Here is a 26,189-nt window from a genome sequence, read left to right on the forward strand (position 1 = left end):
GCTAATTATTTTTAACTAGCTATACAAGACACTTTCCAGACTTCTAAATAGGAGACCATATCTAGCAACCCCTCCCAAAAAAATCATTAATTGTGATTCTTTTCCATATCCCTCTGTTCCATAATGTCTTTTTAGTACACTAATTATATTGTAAGATGGAGATGAAACAGTTTTCTTTCTAATTACAGTATTCTAGGTGCCCACTTCAGCTCTTTTAACCAAGATACCATTACCTAGATATTAAATTGAAATGACAACATTCTTTCTAGATGACAGATCCACTTTCATTTTAAAAACTAGCTTCTCTTGGCTGCCAACTTTCTATCACTTGTCTCTGTGAATGAATATGCTTGCTTTCTCGTGGAAGTAGTGATTTGGTTTATCTGATTGATAACAGAGTGTATTTTTTAATAATACAGAATGTAAATGAGCCAGGCCTCCAACACTTCCCTTAATGATTCAGAATTCATTGCTCCTTAGCCTGATAACATGGTCAGATCCTGGAGTAAGCAAACTACTTTAAGAAGGATGTTTCCTACCTGCAGGAAGTGAACACACCCAGGCTAACAGAACATCACAAAATTAAATAAAACCATGGCTCCTTAGTAAAATGATGATAGGTCACTTTACAGAGACATCCCCTGGGCTGTTAGCCCCACTTCCAAGGTTTCTACAATAGCAGTTCTCAAAGTGTGACCTTGAACCCTGCACCCAGATTCCTGGGCCCAGTCTTCCCTAGATCGACTGAAAAGACTTGCCGTGTGTGGACTCTGAAGATATTTCTCGCAAGCTCTTTAAGCAATTCGTGTTCACAGTATCATTTGAGATTCTGTCCACTTGTCTTATGATCTTCTGTGATCAATTATTATTATGCAACTAAGAAGCTCGCTATCTATCACTAGACATTGTCCTGGGGGGCTGCAGTCTTAACAAGGGGAAAATGCAAACAGTTAGGAAGTTGAGGGGTTTGGGCTCTGCACCTCTGGGGGGAATAGAAGCCAGTGAACCAATCTTGTCCCAATGCTGGTACCTAGAACAGTGCCCAGTCCACAGGAGGCACTCACCGAGCCCTTGTTAAATAACCAAGTGCCTCTATTCTACGTTGTTCCAGGGGAGCCCTGCCCGGAGAACGGGAGGAGTCCAGGCTCCGTGTCAACCCACCACAGCTCTCCACGCAGTGACTACGCCACCTACACCAACAGCAACCACGCCGCCCCCAGCGGCAGCGCCTCTCCCCCGGAAGGCTTCGCTTCCCACAGCCTGCAGACCAGCGACGTGGTCATTCACCGGAAAGAGAACGAGGGCTTCGGCTTCGTCATCATCAGCTCCCTGAACAGGCCTGAGTCCGGATCCACTATAAGTAAGTGACCGCTCTGCCTGCCTTTGAAGGAGAGCTTTGTTTTATTTTGTTCTGGTGGTGGGGATGCTGACAAGCAGATGGGAGGCCTGGTGGAGGCATGCCAGGGCGCCGGAAAGGCACAGGCTGTGGGCACAGAGAAGGCATCCTGAACACTAATTAGCCAAATGCTGCTGACCTTTGGCTCAGGACGAATGCAAGACCACAATCCAACACGCCCATAGAAGCTCCTCACTCATTTTGAACTGGAAAGAAAATAAAACAGAGTGAAGTGGGAGTGTTGGTGTAAGGGGAGGGGTGCGCCTGGGCCATAGGATGAAACCAGGTTGGCAGGGGATCAGGGAGAGCAGTCTACGCGAAGCCCTGAGGTGGGAAGGAGCTCAGCATTGAAGAAACACACAGAAGCCCGGTGGCTGTGGCCGAGGGGACAGGGACGGGGCAGGACACCAGAGTGCTGGGCAGGAGCCAGGGCGAGGGGCTTCATACGCCCACGGGAAGAAGTCTGGATTGTGGTCTAATCATTGGAGCCACTGGAGGGTTTTAATCAATGGACAGAAATCTGATTTATATTTTTAAAAGATGAGCCCAGCTGCCTGTGGAAAATGAAATTGTGAGAAGGGAGCAACAGTGGAAGTACATGCCCTGGCAGGTGTGGCTCAGTTGGTTGGGTATCACCCCATGCACCACGAGGTTGCAATTGGATTCCAGGTCAGGGCATATGGCTGGGTTGCAGGCTTTATCTCCAATACGGGGTGTGCATGAGGCAGCCAATTGATGGTTCTCTCTCATCAATGTTTCTCTCTCTTTCCTCCTCTCTCTCTTAAATAAATAAAGACATATTTTTTTTAAAAAAGTGGAAGTACAAAGCCATTAGGAGCCATTAAAACAGCCCTGTGGGTCCAGGGATAGCAGCGCCTTCTCCTTGTGTAGCAGCAGCATAGGCGGGAGAAATAGAGGACTTCACCTCCTGGGGCTCCTTCAAATCTAAGGTTCCGTGATTCTGCCCAACAGGTGACAATCACAGGTCATATTTTTCTTCCAGTCAATCACCTCTGCAGATACAAAGGCGTTCTTGAAGGTTTTCCTTTCAGCAGTCCTACTCAGAAGTTCCTCAGCAGCCAGGACAGAGAGGCGATGGGAACACTTGTTCATTTATAACGCTGAGGTCATTTAGCCCATAATGTTGTGGATACAAACACCAGAATAGAGAGCATTAAGAGAAAAAATAATTGAGTCATGTGGTGCCTAAAATTCTTATAAATTGTGGTTGTTTCCAGCACATGGTTGGGGAGAGAGGTGTGTGCATGAAACAATACTCAAGAAATAAAAGCATTAGAAGGAATAAGAACTTTTTATGATAAACTTAATGTTATCAAAACACCACCAGAACTAAATGGAGAGAATTACCCTGATTAGCTTTAGCTTTGACAAACTCAAGAGTGAAAACTAGAGAAGCATTAAGCCTCGGTGAGGATGTGCAGAAGCTAAATGACATCCATGTGAAAGTGCAGTTCCATTTCTCTTTTTCTTCGTGATAAGCTGAAGAAATAAATTCAACCTTAATGCGGAGAGCAAAAGCAGAATTCTGACAGTAGAATGGATTCACCAAGATTAAAAGGACACAAGACTAAAGATTTTCATAAATTATATAAACAGTCTTCCAGTAATTTATACTCGGAGAAAATGTTTACAGAGAACTTTTGTAACCATTCCAGTCACTCATATAACTTATTGGAGAAGGATATATAAAGAGGTGGAATGAAAATAAATGTACTGCCGCAATGAAAGTGTTAAGCATACTCTTAGGGTCTCAGCTTTATTTGCGGTGTGACAGTATTGTAGCTGAATGTATAGGGGAGTGTATGTGTGTGTACACGCATGCACTTATTTCATAAAGAAACCACAAATGCTTTTTCTATTGCAAATAAAATTCATACGTAGGTAGATTTGGAAAACAACAGGTACAAATGCTTACAATCAACATGTGAATTTTTCCTTCCGACCAAGTGACATTATACCTCAAAAGAGTAATTCTAGCCATTTTCAAAATGGCATTATTTTACATCACCCTGGAGAGTGGAAATACATTCTGGAGTTCATGATGCCTCCTGGCTTCCTTTTTCTCATATTTATTTCTTTTCAACGTAAGGCATTTGAAAGGCAGGTTGCCCCATGTTCTGTGGGAAGAGCAGTGATTACACTGATGGCAGGTGGCATTTACAGAACATAATTGGCCACATGCACCTACAAGGTTCTTGGACCTGATGCTGTTTCATACTTGTGCAATAATTTTGAACTTGTAATTTTGAAAAGAAGTGCTAAGTGCCTCATGAATGGAAAGGGGCCTTCCTTGTGCCCCCTCTCCATTGTCACCTCTCGGGGGCTCTGGGAGACCAGGAGAGCATGATGCTCTCAGGTTCTCAGGAGTCACGGTCATTCTCAGGGTTTGTGTCATTTTCCTCTTGGTGTCTTCCCTGAGCCCAAGGATCCTGAACACACATGTGGTTTTTCTCACGGCTGCTTGAAGCCTTTCCATTGGCAGGCAGAATGCTGTTATGCCTTCATTGAGCACGCCATCACCCTTAGGCAAGGCAGTGGTGCGGTTAACAGCCAGGAGCTACAATCATGCTGCCTGGATGTGAAACCTGGCTCATCATCCATCAGCTGTGTGACCTTGAGGAAGATACATGACCTCTTTGGGCCTCAGTTTCCTCAGTTGTAAACAGAGGATCATTTTAATACCTGTGCCATAGTGTTGCTGTGAGGGTACATGGAAGTGCCTAGAATATTCGAGGCACCAAATATATCATTGTGCTCTCCTGATCACCATCCCTGCTGTGGATTGTCTTCTCATCCCTGCAGCTTACTCGTCTTAGATAGCACAGCTCAGGGAGAGCCCAGAGCAGCAAAATCTGGGCAGCAGATGAGCATCCCTGAGAGCCAGCTCCCCTCCCCAGATGCCGGTCTTCTGGGAGCGCGGTCTTCCCCAGCCCCCACCCCCTGCCGCCCAGGTCAGCAGTGGGGACAGAGCAGTGGCAGCCTCGCCAGTCCCGCTGAAGGTGCCCTTGCTGAGGCTTCAGGCTGGGAGTCTCCCCAGAATTCACTAGGTAATCAACTACAAAAGTCAGGGGAAACATCAAAATTCAAGCTCAAAGCTGTGCCTATGAGAATGTTCCTGCAAACACAGCACCTCAGAGAGGGGAGATGAAGAGCCCAATGTAAACCTCCCACCCTGCGCACAGAGAGTCACCGTCCATAGCTTCCTCAGCACAGGGGCCAACTCTGCCGGCGATGCCAGATGTTTAACAAATTGAGAACTTGGGAGGCGAAATTTGGGGGTTACTATTGCCTGCCATTTCATAGGGCTCTTTACCAAAGCCTCACCTTTTTTCCCTAAAAAAAAAAACACATTCTTTCTCCAGAAAACAAAGAGGAAATTTTCTTTATATCAATTAATGTAATTAAACAGCACACTACCCTCCAAAGCCAGTGACTCAGGAGGCCAATTATTGTCTGGAGCAAGAAGATTTCTATGCCAGGTGCAGGAATAGCCTTCTTGATTTAAAGTGAGAATAAGCAAGCTTCCTGAGCGTTTTTGTCCCATTATCCAAAATATTACGTATTTTTTCAGACCTTAAAATTGGACCCACGGGAAAACAAAGTGGTTTGCAGAATGGAGCCTGGGATAAGAGTAAACTGTAACAGGAAACTGCACTTTTTAATTCTTAAAAAGATTCAAACAAAGATGTTCATTGCCAGATTATTGGTAAACAGAATATTGGGAGCCATGTTAGAAGCTTCGCAAAACCTAGACCCTTTGGTATATGAGAAGTGTTGTCACTCTCACAAAAGTCTGTGTACACAGGACACAAGGCTCGGGTAGCCTTCTGAATCCCAGTGGGTGGAATGCCTGCTCTATAAAAGTGTCCTTTTGGCCATGGCAGTGGGGGTGACAGGTTGGTCTTTGGGTATCCCCAGCTCAAGGCTGAGTCCTGATATGTAGGTTTTATTGCACAATTGTAACCTGATCCTTACAGGTACTTCCTGCTCTCCCCCACCCCCCACCAGATGTTCCCAAGAAGTACTTTGGCACAAATGATGGCATTAAAGTGGCACTTTAGTCACCTGCTTTTCTGTAATTTGTCAGGAAGGTTATGTCAAAATGTATGGGGTAGACGTACATGGGCAGCTTGGACCCACATGGTAGAGGCTGGCACCTGGGAGGGAACTTATACCCGTAGATGCAGGCACACAACAAGCACTGTGAGGTAGAACATATTCAGGCCGAAATCTCAGCAGTCAACAATAGGGGAGCAATCATGTCAACCCTTCCTTCCTTCATTCCTGTTGTCCTAACAGCATTGACTCCATTTCTGTGTCTTTATTGTAAACACATCACTGGCCAGCGCACTGCTGGCTTCTGACCATCTTTCAGCTCCATGCTGGTGCTGCAGATCTTTGTTTCCATGTGTGCACTGTCTTTGGCAAAGATTGGAGCACAGACTTGGTCATTGCTGACTTTTTGTAGGGCCCGTGGCAATCCAGTGTTCTAGGAGAGAGCTCATCCTCTTCGGTAAAATGCCCTGATGACTCTCTCAAAGTCCTTGGTGATGTCCATAGGTTCTGGAGGTTCAAAGTTATTCGAGAAATTCAAAAGTGCAGCTAGCAGGTCTTTTAGGACCTTTTAAGAAAAGATGAGATAAAACTGAACAAGGAGTGAAGCAGATAAAGATTTTTTTTCTCACCAAAACTCCTATCACCAACCATTCAGCCAATGAAAAGTCACTTAAACTTAGGGGAGGTACAAATTAGAACCAAAGCCAACGTTTCTATAGTCTTGACCTAATACAGGATCTTTACATTAAATAGTGCATTGGATAGCAAGCCCACTCACTGTGGTGTTCCTGAGCAAGTCACTTGGTCTTCTGTGCCCCTTCCTCACCTACAATATAAGGGAAAATAGTCTGAATGGCCTCTTCCAGCTCTAAAATATCTCGTGCCAGGATTCAGCATGAAAAATAAGCTATTGGTTTAGTTTTGTCTGTGCGTACAGAGCTTTGGGTCAGTCTCAGGCCTGGGTCTATATTTTTTATTGGCTTACACTATTACTTTAAGCTTTCATTCTTTATCTTGTTTTAAAGATGGCTCCTAACACTTTCAATTCTTGTGTTCATCTGTAACGCTGTCAAGAAATGATCTGAAACAAACACTTAGCAGCACTAAACCAGCTCCCCTTTTAAAGCAATTTGAGGCCGTGTTTTCTTCCTTTTGTCACTGCCTGGCACACTTGTAAGATCATAGCGTTTTTATAACACAGAGAAATAAAACAAATGAGGCTGCAGGAGGCAGAAAGGCAACTTCCCCAGGGGGTTTTACCCCCACACCTCACCCAACCCTCCCCAGGATGCAGACCCTGTCTCCATACCTTGTAACCTTTAGTGGCACATTTCTTTTAATGGCCCATAGTTACAAAGTTTTGCCCTAAAGTAAAGCCTCAATGTGGGCAACCAATAAGCACCTCGTCTTATATTTTACTGGTTTGGGCTGTGGCGGTGGATTTTCTTCAAGCCTCCCTATTGAGGTGTATTCATTGATCCCCTTAAAAAACACAGGTAATTGGTGCAATTGGTGCTGATGCTGGGACCTTGACCTTTTCTAAGTCATTGTAAACTCCAGAAGTCATTGCTAGAAAATCACTCAAGTTACGCCCATGCAGTGGAACATGAGAATTACGAAGTGAGTCTCACTGATTTCTCTATTTCTCGTGGGTTTTCAAAAGCAAGTTTCCTTTCAGAATTCTGAACCAGCCTTGTGACACATACTATCCCCTTACGCCTTAAGTGAATCTCTGCTTTGGAGTCTTTCAAGGACACGGTGCTTTTGCTCGGAGCTTTATGCTGAGAGTAGTAGCTCATTCAGGAGGCGTGATGGTCTCACCACACCGTTAATGTGAGTGCTTTTATAACAGAAGAAATGAGGGGCGGGGGGGTGGCAGCACTACATAAAATGCCAGCTTTGGCCCAAATATCTGGCTCCTAAATAGAACTCATAAAACCATAAAATAAGCAAATGTCTTCATAATCTTCTGGAAAATCAGCATATACAAAAGAGATAAGATTGTGTTCCTAGTCTGTACTGACCTACATATATTTTAAATCAAATCAATCTTTTCACGTGCATGAGAGTGACTTTCTTTCTGCTTCAGGAGGTAGCCAGGGGCTGGGGTGGGAGTGGAGTGCAGTCGCTAATGATCCAACATGCATCAAGGGAGGCAGCCCTTCCTAAGTACCATTCAATCTTCCCATAACGAGTCCTTGATCATAACACCCTGAAAAAATATCCACAGGGTAAAATTCAAATAGGCCTCTCTGACATCCAAGACCCTGGGTAATGTAGACACACCCACTCTTTACCAACAGCTCCCCACAGTTCCCTTCGACCGAAGCTGGGTTCCTTACTTACCCCCGAGGACAACTTTTGCTCTCTGTCCCCTGTCCATGCTTTGCCTTCTGCCACTTGGAATGTCTCCTCTGACCTAATAATAAATGTTATTAAGCTTTCTCCCAGGCACTGTGCTAAGAATCTTACCTTGTGTTGAATTTTCACAGCACCCCAGTGAGGAAAAGGCTACTGCCCAAACGGTAAACGTCTCTCACACTTAGCTCGGAAATCTCTTAATCTCTTAGACCAGTGGTTCTCAACCTTTCTAATGCTGCGACCCTTTAATACAGTTCCTCATGTTGTGGTGACCCCCAACCATAACATTATTTTTGTTGCTACTTCATAACTAATTTTGCTACTGTTATGAATCGTAATGTAAATATCTGTGTTTTCCGATGGTCTTAGGCTCTACAGCAGCGCTTCTCAACCTGTGGGTTAACCGCTAGCAGGGATGCCTAAGACCATCTGAAAACACAGATATTTATATTATGATTCATTAACAGTAGCAAAATTACAGTTATGAAGTAGCAACGAAAATAATTTTATGGTTGGGGGTCACACAACATGAGAAACTGTGTTGAAGGGTCGCAGCATTAGAAAGGTTGAGAACCACTGGCTTAGACTTTGCCTGACCCCTCCATGTTCTCCCTCAAGTCATCTCATTCATTCTTATGTGGAATTCTTGCCTGTAAACCCCTTAATTGTCGACTGCTCCCTGGCTTCCCGTCTGTTACCATGTCTGTTATTATTATCTAGTATTGCCATTTTACTCGTAATGTCTCTATGTTTCGTGTCCCCTAAAGAAATTCCCTAAGGGCCAGACATGGTGACATTCCTGTGGACCCCTCGCAGCTCCTGGGAGCACGCTTTTGAAGGGTTTGTCACATAAGTTGTGTCGGTGGGATTGGATGGGACCCTCACACAGCGACCTGGCACTGTGCTCGTGAAAGTGAAAGTGTGAACACGTGCTGCTCTGACTTTCCCTGCACCTAACCCCGGCGTTACACCCCTCAAAGGCAGCAAGACGTATCTCTGTGAACGGGCAACACCACCGAGGATCGCTCAGGGAGCGATTTTCAACCATCGTCATCTCTGGCACATCCCATTTCAGCAGACGGGCAAACAAGAAAAGATTTTGCATCAAACTCTGAGTATTTTGATACCTGAACTTTGAAGCCTCTATTAAAATGGAAAGACACATGGAAACATCTCATTCTCACAGCACTAACAAATTTAAAGATTATTAAATTGTAAAACTAATTAGTAAAATTCTGCTGCACATCCAAAAATAGATTACATATTTTGCCTATCTGACAAAAAAATAGGTATAATTGTTATTAATATACCAAAAAAAAAATAGTAATTACCTACCCCTTTTGGCTCCAAAGTGGCATTTTTAAAAATCAGTTGCCCATACTCGTATATAGATTTCTGGTACCAAGAATTAACCAGTCAGACGAAACTTTATTATATGACGTGACTAATAAGATGCAACTCTATTATATGTTCTATATATTTCTGGTTTAAGACAAGGCACTCACATTGTCTTGGCTGTTGTCATATTTTTGTTAGACAATCTAAGGGAAAAGAGGTCAGTGCCCCTGACTAAATAGTAAGGTATTGCATGTTTGAAAAATGTTCGCAGCACACCAGTTGAAAAGCACTGACGGAAGGGGAGGAATTGTACAAGCTGGTCCTTGCCAGCATGGGAAATCACACTATGATAAAATGGAACTAGAGCAGTGTTCCAGAATACAGACTTCTCATCAGTTGTTCTCAGCCTGAGTAAGTGATTCAATAGTCAGCTCAGGGCGTGGTGAAGTCTTAAGTGAGAGGGCCCTCTAAGAAATTGGGCTCAGGGGCCCGTCTCTGTGCCTCTGGGCAGCCCCGGAAATCAGAAGGAAGTTGGAAGCATCTGGGTTGCAAAGCCCTTGTCCTGGGGATGCTCTCTGATTCACCTCATCTGGCACTGACTGTTCCTGGAATCGCCATCCATCTGTGTGAGCACCACCTCAGCGATAATTATATTGTCCTAAACAGGAGGGTCTGGACGGCAGCCCAAGCTCCTTAATACAAAGTATTACTTCAAGTTATTTATTCCTTTCACAACCTTCATTCACAAAGCAGCCCATTTCAGTTCCAAGTGAACAACTTCTGAATCACATTCTTTCTTTTTAGGATCCTACCCAACTAAAACCAGGATGAATGGGACCTATTGATTAAGTTCCATTTTTTTTCCATCCCAAGCATGATTAGTTTTGTTCCCAAATTTAAACCTGACTGCCTAGGCCCGACCACTAAGCAGACAGGCAAACAAGAAAAGATTTTGCCTCAAACTCTGAGTACTGTGATATCTGAACTTCGAAGCCTCTATTAAAATGGAAAGACGCATGGAAACATTTCATTCTCACAGCACTAACAAATTTAAAGATCATTACATTGTAAAAATAAACCTACAGAGAAGCACCACCATTCGTATTTGTTCTCAAGAAGAGAAGAACTCCAACCTATCGAAAAAAAATCTGTGTTCACAGTGCGTTTTTTAAGAATCCTGGACCATTTTTATTATTGTTTGAATGGAGCTCATAAATCATGAGTTTTTCCCACTAGGGAATCGTTTTTCAAGAGGGTTTTTATTATTGTGTTCAAAGACTCTCCAGGCAGCCGCGGAAGGTGAATGTGTAGATATCTTCTTACCTTCAGCTATTCGGTTGTCTTAAAGTCTCAGAAGTGGGTGATCAGTGGCTGTTCCCTCTGGGTTTGTGTCCTGCAGCTTCTTGTTATTCGCTGGATGGTACAGGGAGCGTGCAACTGTGAAGACGGCCCGGGCTTCAGGCAGAATCACCCTTCCCCAGTGGGAAATGCCCGTCACTCTCCTAGGGGGGCTCAAACAAATTGCAAGCCTGCAGGTCACTTTTTCAGAAGACACATTATCTTTATAATCTATTCAGGGTCTCATGATGGGTTCAATTCTCTGTAATTTTATTTTTTTCTTCTTTTTTTCCCAACAATCAGCTACATAAGAAAAGCTGGTTCCATATACACAACCACTTTAAAAGCATGTTGTTAACTGAACACAGTGATGTTATTTGTCATCATTTTTCAGCGATGTTCAAAGAGTGCTATTAGGGGATACTTTTTCCCATTTCAACTGGAGTAAAGAGCGTTTCTTTTTGAGCCCCAGCTTTTGCCAAGGACTCGGGGATTCCCTCTACCCAGTCCTTCCTGCCACACCAAACCCTTTTTATTGGACCAGCAATGACTTTGAAATTTAAGCTGGATTGTTTTCGCAGACAAACTATTGCCAGTGTGTGGTAGGAATCATTTCTCCGGGTTAATCAGTCAGCGTTTTCCAGTGATACTCACTGGGCATTCCTACGATATATGCAGTGCCAAAAATATTAACTAAATAGTGGGGGCTGCTCTTGGCATTTTCATTTTCCAGTTTGATTTCTTCCAGATCTGATTTTTATAAGCCAGGCAAAGGTTTGCTCCACAAACATGCCCAGATGTTGGGCACCTGATGAGCCCATCTGCTTTCAAGGGTGAAGTGCCCAAAACCTTCTGTTCTGAAACTGTTCATCACAAAAATGTATATTTATGGACTCATTGTGACAGAAGAATCATCCAATAAGCAAAGAAGAGTACATAGCTCAAAAGTTTTGCCCGGTGCCCAGTTGGTGTGGCTCAGTGGTTGAGCGTCGACCTATGAACCAAGAGGTCATGGTTGATTCCGGTCAGGGCACATGCCCAGGTTGCAGGCTCGATCCCCAGTGGGGCTGCAGAGCTCTGGAGCATTGTAACGGCAGTTAGGTGCCCTGCCTCCAGCCTTCTTCCCGCCCTCTCATCCTTCAGTCCACCCTTCACCTCACAATGGTACCCTCTAAAACAACCAACAATATCACTTAGCTTTCCTGATTCATTGGTGATGGCTTTTGACATTTACCTATTTATTCCCTAAAGACTTCTCCTTTGGCTGTAAAGTTCCAAGCTCCCTGGCACAGCCTGGCCTCTCATGCTCTGTCCCAGCTACCATTTTTAATGTTTAATTAAATATACTAAATATTACTTTTTTTGGCCTATAGTCTGTGATTTTTGATAAACGTTTAGTTATATAATAATGAAGTCAACCCCTCACTCACCCCCCAGTTCTGGCAACCACGACTTTGCTTTCTGGTCTATAGTTTTGCCTTTTCCTGTAGAAATGGAATTATACAGTGTGTAGCCTTATGAGTCTAGTCGGGCTTCTTCCATTTAGCATAATGCATTTTAGATTTATCCATGTTGTTTCAGGTGTCAGTATTGGGTTCCTCTTAATTGCTGAATAGTATTCCACTGTGTGGATGTACCATCGTTTTTTAATCCATTCCCTAATTGAAGAATATTTGGGTTGTTTCCTAATTTTGATGATTATGAATAAAACTCCTATAAACTTTTCAAATAGGTTTTATGTGAAAACAGGTTTCAATTTCACTTGGTTAGACACCTAGAAGTGGGATTGCTGGTTCATATGGTACCAACTTCCAAGGTGGCTATACCATTCTGTAGACTCCAAATGCTCCACATCCTTAGGGTATTGTTACTTTCAGGCTCTGTGGGGTTTTTTATTGTTTGTTTGTTTTTGTTTTTGTTTTAACCATTCTAAGAGGTGTCTAGTGGTATCTCACTTTGGTGTTAATTGGCATTTATCCCCTTAAAGACCAATGATGCTGAGGACCTTTTCATGTGCTTTTTTGTCATCCTTGTTTTATTTTTTCAGTTAAGTGCTTTTTCACTTTTGGTCTCTTCCCTCTACAGTGTAATTGGTATTTCACTCTGAACAAAATACATTTTGAGGCTCTTCAGCACTTCTTTTTTTTATTTATTTCTCATATTAAACTAATAAAAACCATCTAATGATGATGATCTCAGGTGAAATTATTATGGAGACATATGTCTGCTTAGTAAAAATGAAAACATATGCTTACTTTAAAGTCCAAGGGATGTGAGAAAATACACATGAGCAGAAATTCCAGATAAAGTTAAAACATGCAATCCTATCTAATAATAGATATATATGCAAATTGACCATACCTCTGACACACCCACAAGCCACGCCCACAAGCCACACCCACCATCCAATCAGAGCGAGTATGCAAATTAACCCAAACCAAGATGGCTACAGCCACAGAGAGCAAGGTTTCCTAGGTAACAGAGGAAGCCAAGCTTTCCGCCTGCCCTTGGCAGGCCTAAGCCTCCACTCAAGCTACAAAGTTTCAATTATAGAAGGTAAACAAATTCAAACAAATGGCGGCAGAATGGAGCTTGAGAGAGCAGGCCAGGGTTGCCGCCGGCAACAGGGGAAGCAAAGCTTTCTGCACACCCTGGCCCAGCCCATCCGCTTAAGGCAACAAAGTTTCAATTATAACCCCAACACAAATGGCTGCCGGCCTTGGAGGGAGCCCCAGGCTTGGCTCCGCTCCAGGCTACAAAGTTTCAATTGTAGAAGGAAAATAAATTCCAGATACCAGGGCCTCTGCTTGGGTTGCCAGGGGGCGTGGCCAGCCTGCAAACCACCACAGGCCCCTCGCTCAGGCCGCCCCACACCCCAAGGGAACCCCCACCTGATCCGGGATGCCCTTCAGGGCAAACCAGCTGGCCCCCACCCCTGTACCAGGCCTCTATCCTATCTAATAAAAGAGTAATATGCAGATTGATCATCACTGCAACACACAATATAGCTGCCCCCATGTGGTCAAAGATCCTGCCCCCATGTGGACACAAGATGGCCACCACAAGAAGGCCAGCAGGAGAGGGCAGTTGAGAGGGACCAAGCCTGCAAGGGAGGGCAGTTGGAGGTGATCAACCCTGCAGGAGAGGGCAGTTAGGGGTGACCAGGCCGGCAGAGGAGGGAAGTTGGGGGAAAACAGGCTGGCAGCAGAGTGGTTAGGGGGTGATCAGGCTGGCAGGCAGAAGCGGTTAGGGGCAATCAGGAAGGCAGGCAGGCAAGCAGTTGGGAGCCAGCAGTCCTGGATTGTGAGAGGGATGTCCGACTGCCAGTTTAGGATCGGGCCTAAACGGGCAGTCGGACATCCCTTGAGGGGTCCCATATTGGAGAGGGTACAGGCTGGGCTGAGGGACAACCCCGCTCCGTCCACGAATTTCGTGCACCGGGCCTCTAGTATTTGTATAAGAATAAGAAAAATCATATGCAGTGATGGTCTCACTTTTCAAGTAAGAAAACTCTGACATGATTTATTTGGCCATTCGGAGGTCACGCTGCAAGTTGTTTTCAAAGTTAACATCTGATCAAGATCTTTGAGCTCCTGAACACTGTGCTTGGGGGACTATTCATATTGAGTTTTATCCAGTCCTGCAAAATTTGCATTATTTCAAGTTAAAACATGATATACCCTGTTAGTGGAACGCTGGCTTCTGTGAGAAAATGAAGAACCAATAAATATTCATGTAATCATCTGGAGAACATATTGAAAAGGACAGCTGGCTCGGGAGGGATCTTTGCCTGGGTTAGTATCTGTTTTCATTTACATTAAGAAAATATTGCAAGAAATTGTTATCTACCAGAGGACTTAGGGGAATACAATGGGAAGCTGATATTGCACCTGATGGCTTTTGACATTTACCTATTATAACAGGGAAATGGTGTGAAGTTAGCCAAGTGACTTTTTACAAAACACAATTTCAGAAGCTATAAAAGGAAACAGGAGATGGCAGAGATAGAACGCACTGCATCCATAAAGATGAGAAACATGACTTGTCAGCAACACCTGCTTGTTAACTATCAACCATTTCTATGGGGCCTGCTGAGAAGTTACTGAGGGCCAAGTGCATGGCTGGGAGTGACGTCTCCACAGGCAGTTGCAAGATACAGAGGAAAAAGAAGAAATGTGGTTTTATTGAACATTTTAACCCAATACCTGGGGTTGATGAATTGTCACTTTATGACATTTTTCTGAACTCTTGAAATCAGTTGATTTTTTTTTATATGTGTATCTGTCAAGGCTATAGGAGACAACAGGACTTTTAAGGTTTGAGCTCATAAACTATTGATCATTTTTCCCCAAAAAGATTCCAAATCCTAACTAGTACACCAAAATATTAATTTCAGCAACTGATTTAAATTTACAAAAAGATACTTTAGTTTCTATTTAATGGTGTTAAAACGATAAGATGCTTATCTCCTCCCATCCTTACACACCAATAAAACGGTAGTTAATGAAGAAGAAAGGAATAGGCATGAGTGGGGAAGGCATTTTAAAGACAGAAAAGGGGAAACTCCTTTTGCAGGACACATAGATATTGACTCTAGTCGACAAACTGAGAAATAACCATCTGAGAATATAATTAGAAATGCTGAAAGATTTAAGATGTTAGCCTTTGGTCACAGAATTGGAGAGGGTGGTGAGAATTAGAAAACTAAGGTTTTTCATTATAAGCATTTTGATTGTCTTCTTTTAAATTTGTGCATATATTATTTTAATTAAATTGTTTTATTCACAAGAAATTTTCAATCACTAGAAGATAGTACTATTATTTTTTGTACATTGCCCCTTTTACATCATGACATGAATTTTTAGGTTTTTACACAATTTTGTAGAATAATCCAGTATTTTCCAGTAATAATTTGACAAGCCCTCTATAATAAATTATTAATGAAACAAACCTCTTGTTCAGGAACTGCATTTGTCATTATAAAAGTGAGCAACTAACCCTTTAAAAGGTAAATTTGCATGTTTGGAATGGGAGTGTAATACCACACCTCAAACACAGGATTGCTTGTTGTTGTTTTAAATCCCTCTCCAAAACTTCCACTTAATCTCGTTGTCGAGAAGTGTACCACAACAAAGGCCTATTTGTCTTCCAGATCAAACCTCACTCAAAAATGTTGGGATTCACTTTGAAGTTTTTGTTTTTTGTTTTTCTCTTGGTCTTTTATTTTAAATTTTTTAATGCACATTTCTAAGAATATGCTAATATTTGGTTTCCTTTTAAGATTTAGAATGCAGTTTTTATTTTCATTAATTTAGAAATAATAGGTCCACATCAGTGTTTTTATATATCTATAATAATAAAAGCATAATATGCCAATTAGACTGAACAGCAGAATGACCTTCAGGATGTCATTCCAGACAAAGCTGTGGTGGTGAGGGCCAAGGCACAGGTGGTTAGGGGCATTCAGGAAGGCAGGTAGAGCAGTTAGGGGCATTCAGGCAGGCAGGCAGAGTGGTTATGGGCGATCAGGCAGGCAGGCAGGAGAGCGGTTAGGAGGCAGCAGTCCCAGATTGGGAGAGGGATGTCTGACTGCTGGTTTAAGCCCTATCCCATGGGGACTGGAAGTCAGACATCCCCTGAGGGGTCCCAGATTGTGAGAGGGTGCAGGCCAGGCTGAGTGAACCCCCCTCCCATGCATGAATTTTGTTCACCGGACCTCTAGTATAAATATACTATCCTATCTAATAAAAAAGTAATATGCAAATTGATCATCACTCCAACACACAAGATGGCTGCCCCCATGTGGACACAAGATGGCCTTCAGGGGAGGGCAGTTGTGGGCGATCAGGCCAGCAGAGGAGGGCAGTTAGGAGGGACCAGGCCTGCAAGGGAGGGCAGTTGGGGGCAATTAAGTCTGCAGGGGAGGGCAGTTAGGGGTGACCAGGCCAGCAGAGGAGGGAAGTTGAGGGTGACCGGGCCTGCAGGAAAGGGCAGTTGGGGGCAATCAGGCTGGTAGGGGAGCAGTTAGGCATCAATCAGGCTGGCAGGGGAGTGGTTAGGGGGTGATCAGGCTGGCAGGCAGAAGTGGTTAGGGGCAATCAGGAAGGCAGGCAGGCGAGCAGTTGGGAGCCAGCAGTCCTGGATTGTGAGAGGGGTGTCCGACTGCCCATTTAGGGCTCGAGCCTAAACGGGCAGTTGGACATCCCTCGAGGGGTTCCAGATTGGAGAGGGTGCAGGCTGGGCTGAGGGACACCCCCCCCCCATGCACGAATTTTGTGCACTGGGCCTCTAGTAGTATATACATGTATATAACTTTGTCATATACATTAGCATATACATATATATGCTATGACTGTAAAAAGAAGTAAGACAGCTTGTTTTTCTGCTCTGCAGAGAAGATGCCCTTTATTATATATTAATATTAATAACTCTAATTATCCCATTATTACTGAATCAGCTTGCTACTTGGCTATTTGTATGCAAAGTTTGCTAAAAGCTGTACAATTTTACTCACTAAAATTATTCAAGTTGAGCAACACATAATTTCATCTTCTACTCCATGACTGAAGAATCCTGGGTTGCTGATTTTACTGAGTGATAGAAATGTGTATCATTTTCAGGGCCTTTGGGAGAAATACAAAAAAATATTGAGTAGGGTTGATATTTGACTTAATGGGACCAGACTTTCTATAGCAACTTTCAGACCAAAACATATTAAAAAGAACAGAATGTCCCAGCTACCTATAAATTAGCAAGGTAAAAGGTGACTTCTTGGATATACAATAAAATGAGACGCATTTCTACAGAAGATAAAGGCTTTTGTATCCAGAATCTAAGTGTCTAGAAACTGTCTTTCCATTCTCTCTCTCCAGCTCTCCATACCCACACCCATTCCCTTCTGGCTAACTTCAGATTTGAGGATCATGTCTATTCTGAAGTTTCTTTGGTTCCTTCCCCTCTAATATCTAGACTTTTGTCAGATTTATGAAGGAATTATCATATCAAAAGAATACACAAATTCCTTCAAATGTGGTGGTATATATTAAAGTCTATGTAAGGAGAGAAAAAAAGAACATTAGCTTTGTGAATGACTCAAAAATAAGTGACTTGTTACATAAGAATAATTTTCACAACAGAATGAGAGAATTAAGGTAATTTTTAGTCCTCCTGAATCCAAACGGGAGGAATCAAGGATCTTTAATTTTCGTTCAGCCAAGCCACCATCTTCCAGCAATGCACAAAAATGACTAACACAAAGGGAAAGAGAGGCACCCGCTGTATGTTCTCTAGGCCTTTTAGAAAACATGGAGTTGTTCCTTTGACCACATACATGTGAATCTACAAGAAAGGTGATATTGTAGACCTCAAGGGAATAGGCACTGTTCAAAAAGGAATGCCCCACAAATGTCCCCATAGCAAAACTGGAGGAATCTGCATTGTCACCCAGCATGCAGTGGGCACTGTTGTGAACAAACAAGTTAGGGGCAAGATTCTTGCCAGGAGAATTGATGTACGTATTGAGTATATTAAGCACTCTAATAGCCAAGAATAGCTTCTTGAAACATGTGATGGAAAATTATCAGAAAGAGAAGGAAGCAGCCTAAGAGAAAGATACCTGGATTCAACTGGAGCGCCGCCCGCTTACCCAGAGAGGCACACTTTGTGAAAACCAATGGAAGGGAGCCTGATCTGCAAAACCCATTCCCTATGAATTTGTGGCATGATGGGTTAAATTGCTGATGAAGAGAGAGAATATACTTAGCAGAAATTATTTGGAGTACCTCCTCTAGTGATGTGTATGGGAATGAGAAATGCAGCCACAAAGGAAAGGAATTGTTTTTGCTCTGTCTCTACCACTACTGGTAATGATTTTTCATAGAAGCTTTACCATACATATTCTCATCTACACCTTCCACTGCAGACACTAAAAACAATGGGGTGATGCAAGGAGCAAATAGATTACGGATCTATCTACATAAGATGAATTACATAATTTTCAGGGCCTGGTGCAAAATGAAAATGCGAGGCCCTTGTTCAAAAACTATTGAGAATGTCAAGGCGGTGACAGCAGACCATTAAGCCAAACACAAGGCCCTTTGGAGAGCATGGACCTGTGTGCCTGCTCAGGTCACACCCCCTGAAACTGGCCCTGTGTCTACAAACAAGCCCACTAAATCTTCCCAAACAACAGAAGCCTCTTAACCCAGACCCGTGTTCCAGGAGAGTAGAACAGCGAGTGATAGCTAATGACCATTCCCAATGCAATGAGATTTCTTTCTATTACCAATTTACTCTCAGCAAAATAAAAGCATGCAGGATCAGATATGGCTGAGGAGTGTTTCTTTCTCTCCAGTCACATAGTTAATACTTTCTGTATGGTGCTTTCTGCCCTTGGAAACATGAGTTCAGCTGGGCTCCCAAATTGCTAATGATGGGTCCCTCTTCCCATTCTTCCCTCTGACCATCTGCCTGTTATCAAATGCAGGGTAACGAAACTGTTCAACCACAAAAGAATGACTCATGGGTGCTGGGGGGAAAGTGCGCTTTTGGAATATGCAGTCCTTAAAACACCAGCTGCTCGATTTTGGGTCTTGCAACTCATTTGGCTATGAACCTCAGAGAAGATAGTTCATTTTTAGAAAGCTAAATTTCACAGACTTCTAGAGGAAAACAGTCATGCTGTCTGCTTTTCCTTAATTTTACCACATTTGTTTAAAAAAATACCAAACACCGGTTTCCTTTCCCACACCTTCGCCCCCTGATGACCAAGAAATCCTCTTTTGAAGGCTACTGTGTCACATTCCAGGAAGTGACATCAAGCTGAATGGGTTTGTCACCATAGAACATATTCATTCACGACTTCTAGGAAGGAAGGATGGAAAATAAGCCAGATTAAAAAATTGGCTCGGGTTTCTGAAGACAGAAAAACAGGATTCTTCGCCAGGGATGGACGAGATAGGAACACTTTGTGACAATCACTGTTCTGTTGTTCCTGGATGTCCGGTGTCCATAGACGAGCTGGAAAGGCATCTTATCAGGAATCGCAGATAAGAAAGCTGTCTTTGTGAGGGCAGGACGGACCCCACCTACAAAGCATCCTCTCCTCCTTTCTTCCTCCAGGGACTTGATAGAACCCTCTTTACCGCCAGGAGTTCTTCTCTAAGTGAGCTGCTACTCAGCCTATGGACACTATGCTCCCTCCTCCCCAGAATGACCTTCTTCTTCTTACCACCTCTGAGTCTGCAGTAATCTCCTTTCTTCTTACACAGAAGAAGTTCTTTCTCACAGATTCGCCATTTGTGTGTGAAGTATTTTTATTTTATTATTCCTGGCCTCCTCAACTAGACTGTGAGTTTCTTGAAGGCTGATACCATGTGTTGTTTTATTGCTGAGTAAAGAAAGGGCCTCACATTGTGCCCATTACCCTGAAGCTGCTTTGCAAAAATGTGTTGTTGATGGAGTAAATGATCCTCCTGCCCAACGCATAATTTTAAAACAAGACAGTAAATAATTTTCACAGATTATTTTAAGAAAACCATATGGAATCATCCAATTAAAAAAAAACACAACCCTTTTCATATCAGGTCACAGAATCAAAACCCAAACTAACTTCCTTTGCCTTTTGGAGCTAATGGCATGTTGTTTAACCTTCACAAATTAATGAAATTGTGAGCTAATGAGAGTTTATGCTATTGATTGCCTTTGAAGTGTTTATTTTTATCACTCTCATTTTAGAAACTTCTCATTTGTAAGTTTGACATGATTGATGCAGAATCCACTTTCCCTGCCTAATGCTTTCCTCCACATACAACTCCACTGTGTGAGATCTGGTAGCAAGGAGATGATTAAATGTAAACATGAGTCACAGGTTTTTCCTTCTCTGAAATTATATATATATATATATATATATATATATATATATATATATATATATATATATATATGAAACAACAAGGAAATGGAAAAAAATGGGGCATCAACTACTCTTTCCCTCAAATATAGCTAAAAATTTCAGGAAAAATTTTAGCTAAAAAATTCAGGAAAAGGCAAGAAAAATCCTTTGGGTGACCATCCATCTTCTTTATGGAAACTGACCCAACACAGAACTCCACAGTAACTCTTTGGTTAACCAGTAGCCTGAATAGACCACATTAAGCTCCCAGAAGAGAACCCAGCAGCAAAAGGGGAGGTTCCTTGTTTCCTGTAATGGTGTGGCCAGAGACCCAAAGAATCCGGGCCTTTAGTACAAACTTAGAGAGCATCCAGTCCAACTGAGTGTCTCTGATAGTCCTACTAAAACAAGTGCTATATTGAGCACTACCAAAAGAGTCGATTGATCTAAAGGAAAATATAAAACACACTCCAGTATAAATGTGCAGTAGTGTTTTACCCAGAAAGAAATAAAGAATGAAAAATATGGGTTTCTTTTTCCATAACTTATGTGATTTGCAATTAAAGGGAAATTTCTAACCAGTGAGACATTGTCTCCTTCCAAAATGTCAGTGTGTCTAAAGCTGTCTGACATATTGCAACTCTTCCCAAATATCTGTGTATCTATCCTAAGCACACTGTGTCAAGAAGCCTGATCCAAAGACTTGATTTATGTTGCTACCTGATAGATGATGTCTGGAAGGCCTGTTGTCTAAATGGACTGCACTGGGGCAGTTACCTTAGTCATCAATTCTCAGAGAATTAATGGGTACCATTCATCCCAAGAATAGAAACCAAGGTCAGGGCCTCTTCCATGCTCTGTAATTCCATTAGCAATGCACAGAAAGCACTTAGGTCGCAAGCTCTCTCAACCTTATAACTGAGCAAATGGAACTGCATCTTGTTTTCAGAGAGAATCCTCTCTGAGCACACCCCTTGTCAATGATTTGTTGTACATCAGCATTCAATGTGCTAACATGTGTAAGGAAAATGCTGGTAAAAGAAAAGTGAGGCTGTCTTCAGCTGCCAAGCATTCCAAGTACGGTTTTTATTCAAGTAAACGCCAATAGAAAACAATTTTATTAAAACTATATTGGGGCTCTGGCTGGTTTGGCTCAGGGATAAAACGTCGGCCGTGGACTGAAGGGTCCCAAGTTCGATTCCAGTCAAGGGCACATGCTATTGTGGGCTCGATCCCCAATAGGGGGTGTGCAGGATGCAGCCAATCAATGATTTTCTCTCATCATTGATGTGTTTCTCTCTCTCTCTCTCTCTCTCTCTCTCTCTCTCTCTCTCTCTCCCCATTCCTCTCTGAAATCAATAAAAATACATTTTAAAAAAAACTATATTGGGTACTTCCAATTGTGGACATACACTTTTAAATTGTGTACTCACTCAGATTTTATGTAAGCACTCAATCATTCTATGTGAGTACCAGGGAATTTATTTCCGTTATCATTCTTTTTCTTGGTTTTTTATTCTACCTACCCTAATAAAATCTAAATGGCCTTGAAACTAAGAGTGATCATCGTAAGCAAATAAGTCTGTTTACAATTAACTCTCTGAAAACCTCAAGCAGCATGCTTTTCTAAGCTAAGGCTCACAAGTAATTTCCTCACTCTTCTTAATTCAAATTGCCTTCAACCTGCCACATATCCAAAAAAGAAGAGAGTAACTTCAAAGTTTGAATCCTGGCTTTGATACCTATTTGTTTTCTTAACAATAAAATAAGCATGATTATTACTCTTTTACAGCTACTTCACACATTGCTCTAAGGATTTAAAATAAGTGCTTAGCACAATGCCTGGAAATTAACAAATGATAACCTATTTTTGTTTTTATTGTTGTTGAGCACATAAAATGGTGTGATTTTGTGATTGTGTGTGAGAGCTTTGTTTTGAAACATTGGGGGTTTTATGTGCAGTAGATTCTAAGTGATCTACAGTAATGGAGGGGAGCAGAGGCATGAATAATTCAAAACAGCAAATCACCCAAATACCATTTGTATGTGCTTTAAACTGTATTTTTATTTCAAATGTGAGACCAAAGAAATGACTTCAAATAAAGGAATGACACAGTGGTATAAAGTCCTAACTAAAAGGGCTCTGAGGAGCTGCCCAGTTTTCCTGGCTCTTCCTCTCCCCTCCCCTCTCCTCCCCTCCCCTCCTCTCCCCTCCCCTCCCCTCCCCTTCCCTCCTCTCCACTTCTCCCCCCTCCTCTCCCCTCCACTCCCCGCTTCACCTCCTCACACCTGCCTGTCAGAAGACAGCTGCGGCAAACACCTGCATCAAGCCAAGTCCCTGCCTCCCACTTCCCCTGGATCAAGGTCACTGGTGAAGTGTCTGTGATTCTCTGCTCAGAGGCGAGGTGCAGTCACCAAGTAAAAGCACCAGGTGCTCAGGAAGCACGTGCTGTAGTGGAGGGAGAAGACTGTCAAGTCAAGAGAGGCAGTGCAGGACTTCCATTACGAGCAAAGGCGATGGAATCTGACGGCCGGGGAGTCCTCGTCCTGTTGGCCTATATGGTCGGCGGCACATTGCTAATCACTTTATGGCTCTGTTTTGTTTCCACTGTAAACTTGCAATGATAAGGCTATCAGGTATTTCACATGATTTGTTAAGGATTAACATGCATTCGCTCTGGTGTGTGTGGTGGGGGAGGGAGGGTATGTGTGTGTGTAGGGCTCAATGTGCATAATGAAGAGATCTGTATTTTGCTGATTTCCCTTTGAGTAACAAACGTTAACTTACAAGTTGGTGTTTCCTACAGAAACCTGCAACATCTTTTTTCTTTTTCTTTTTCTTTTTTTTTTTTTTTTTTTTTTTTTTTTGTGTGTGTGTGTGTGTGAAACCAGAGGAAAACAAACAGGAGTCTTGGCCTCATCTAGTGTCTATATAATCCACAAAACATATCTCTGTTTCCCATATGAAGCAATTTTCCTGGTTGATTCTTAGGAGCTATTGCTCTGTATTAAGCAAGTGTTGCTTTGGTTTTAGCAGTATCACAGGTTTATCCCGTGTAGAAGGAGTTCAAGCTGGTGCCTACACACAAGCACAAGACACATCAGTAGTGATATCAGAAACATAAAAAAGATAATAGTGCCCTGACTGGTTTGGCTCAGTGGATAGAGCGTCAGCCTGCAGACTGAAGGGCCCCAGGTTCGATTCCGGTCAAGGGCATGTACCTTGGTTGCCAGCACATCCCCAGTAAGGGGTGTTGCAGGAGGCAGCTGATCGATGTTTCTCTCTCATCAATGTTTCTAACTCTCTATCCCTCTCCCTTCCTCTCTGTAAAAAATCAATAAAATGTATTTTTTTAAATAATAGCTATAAAAAGAATGAAAGAAAACTTAATACTGATAAGTCAAGTCTTACGTGTTCTAGTCACTTTACATATGATAATTTATTTAATTCTCAGAATCAACCTGTGAGGTCAATAATATTATTGCAATTCCATGTTGAAAAACAGAAACTCGGGGAAGTCAGGAAACTTTGCAAAGGTCACTGGACACATAACAACATGCACATTATAGTCGGAGAAACCAGATCATTTATTGATTGTCCCAGGACACTATTAAATATGAAAGGGGGCAAAAACAGGAATGAAAGTTCATTGTAATTATGGTTGAAGATGAAACAACTTGCAATACCTATGTCATTGAAAAAAATAAGTAAATGAATGAGTTCTTATTACATTTCTCCTAGAATTAAATAGATTCTAAGATGATCATGAATATGCTTTACGTAAGGTGTTCTGAACTAAAACCACTGGTGCTTGTGGTAAATAAAAATGTGGTTGAGCCTCTAACATACTGAGTTTCACTTCAGAGACACAGGTTCAGCCAACGTTGCCGTGTGCTATATCTGTAACCTTTCACAGTAGAAATACGACCAAGGTACTGGTTCATTAACTCACTGATTGTCCTTCCTTACCATGGTTATTAGCTGATGTTCTGCCTTTCACCGTAACACATACGCAAGATTGAGAATTCAAGAAATAGACACCCCGGAGCATAATGAATGGGGTAGTGTCTCTTTGCCTCTTTATGCAGATTAAATCAATACCTGACTTCCATTGAGCAACACAACAGAGTCCTTGGCGGTGATATCCTGGCTGGGGCTCCCTGTCTTGAAAGAAGAAAGGAAAGGGAACAGGTTTCTAGACTGTAAGCTCCTTGAGGGAGGTTATAGGCACGCTGTGTACCATTGATATCTGACCCCAGCTAGCTACCCTAACATTGACATGAACAAAAGTCACCCTGCTAGAAAAATCATACACTCGTACAATACCCATTTTAATAGGTTAGTATCTTAAAAATTAGAGAGCATCTTAGGGTCAATGGAGTGTTCATTGTTTAGTTGGCAGAGTTGGCTCTTTTTCCTTTCTTGCATATAAAATCAAGGTGTGTCGTGCCATCGATGGCATCTTAGATTTGATGAAATACATTGTGTATCAGGTGTCAGCAAGATCTCAGCCCCACTTAATAAATCAAATCAGAAAGAAGAGAGAGGTAAGATTTCAAAACGGCATCAACCTTTAAACTGAAGATTAATAGTTTGAATGAGGAGTTGGTCATAACTTCTTCACCAGCCTGCCACAGCCCATATTTAAATATATATATATTTATCGTATGCTATCTGTAACCTTTCACAATAGAAACACGGCCTTTCCTGTTTTCTCCTCTCTGCAAAATAGAAAAGGATAAAAATTAAATCCCTGGCACTTACTGTATCTTCCTGAAATTGTGTATCATTGACTCCAGAGAGTGAGCCCCGCAGGCTCAGTGTTTTACGTCTATGATTCTCAAAATTCTGTATGTATTGGAATCTCCGCAGGAGATAATTAAAAATTCATGATCTTTACCTCCTGCCTGGACATTCCGATGCACAAAGTCCAGACTAAGGCCCAAAGAGCTATGTTTTTAATCCTGGGGTGGTATGATACAGCCCGAAGTTGGAGAAGCCCTGGTCCGTGTGTTGGGAATTGACCTGTCACTGCAAAGCACTTGAATTTAAAAACTCTGATCTCAGTAGTAGGCACAGGACCACATTTGACAGGCATGATTATGATTTCAAAAGGCAAATATACTGACACAAGAAGGAATTCTGAATCTACACTGTTTCCTGTGGGGCTGGGACTCAAAACTAGAGCTTGCATTGGTACAGCCCCTGATATCTGTTTCTGTTGGGAATCTCTTTAGCTGTGCCCCATAAAATCGGACGCATCATTGATGGGAGTCCTGCAGATCGCTGTGCGAAGCTCAAGGTGGGAGACCGGATCTTGGCGGTGAACGGCCAGTCTATCATCAACATGCCTCACGCAGACATCGTGAAGCTGATCAAGGATGCGGGTCTCAGTGTCACCCTTCGCATCATTCCTCAGGAGGGTGAGTGCCCGAGCCACCTGACTGCCATCAGAGTGGTGTCAGAGGGACGGAAGTTGAGAGTTATTCTCACCGTGGCAAAAATTCGCATTCTGTTGCAACTCATATCCTGTTTACTCAGTACCAGTTTCATTCGGAGATCAAGCTATGGGACATTAAGGATAAACAGTGTGAATCCCATGACACTGGAACGTTCGATCATTCCCTGATGTCCTCCGAGTACTGTCTTATGGGTACATTAAGCCAGAACCCATTCAACAGAGATGATAGAGTTACAAATCTGAAGAAGACAAAGACAACATGCGTTCATGTTAACAGTGAAGCTCTGGAGGATTCTTCAAAGTCAGATTGATTTTGAAAAGCTTG

General features: G+C 42.6%; 1 protein-coding gene and 1 pseudogene across 3 annotated transcripts in view; both read left to right on the plus strand.

The window, feature by feature from the left end:
- Positions 1-26,189, plus strand: part of MAGI2 (membrane associated guanylate kinase, WW and PDZ domain containing 2) — a gene marked incomplete at both ends in the record, with an annotated part of 1,165,889 nt that overhangs the window by 1,030,934 nt on the left and 108,766 nt on the right. For both annotated transcript variants that reach the window (XM_079785522.1, XM_079785523.1), the window contains 2 exons: positions 1,112-1,360; positions 25,641-25,826. In XM_079785522.1, the coding sequence (XP_079641648.1) occupies positions 1,112-1,360; positions 25,641-25,826 (435 nt within the window). The remainder of the gene's footprint in view (positions 1-1,111; positions 1,361-25,640; positions 25,827-26,189) is intronic.
- LOC307107946 (large ribosomal subunit protein eL21-like) lies at positions 17,754-18,234 on the plus strand (annotated as a pseudogene). Its single transcript has one exon. The product of its transcript is annotated as a large ribosomal subunit protein eL21-like (transcript).

The sequence above is a fragment of the Cnephaeus nilssonii genome (genome assembly GCF_951640355.1).
Source record: "Cnephaeus nilssonii genome assembly, chromosome: 12".
Taxonomy (NCBI): Eukaryota; Metazoa; Chordata; class Mammalia; order Chiroptera; family Vespertilionidae; genus Cnephaeus; species Cnephaeus nilssonii.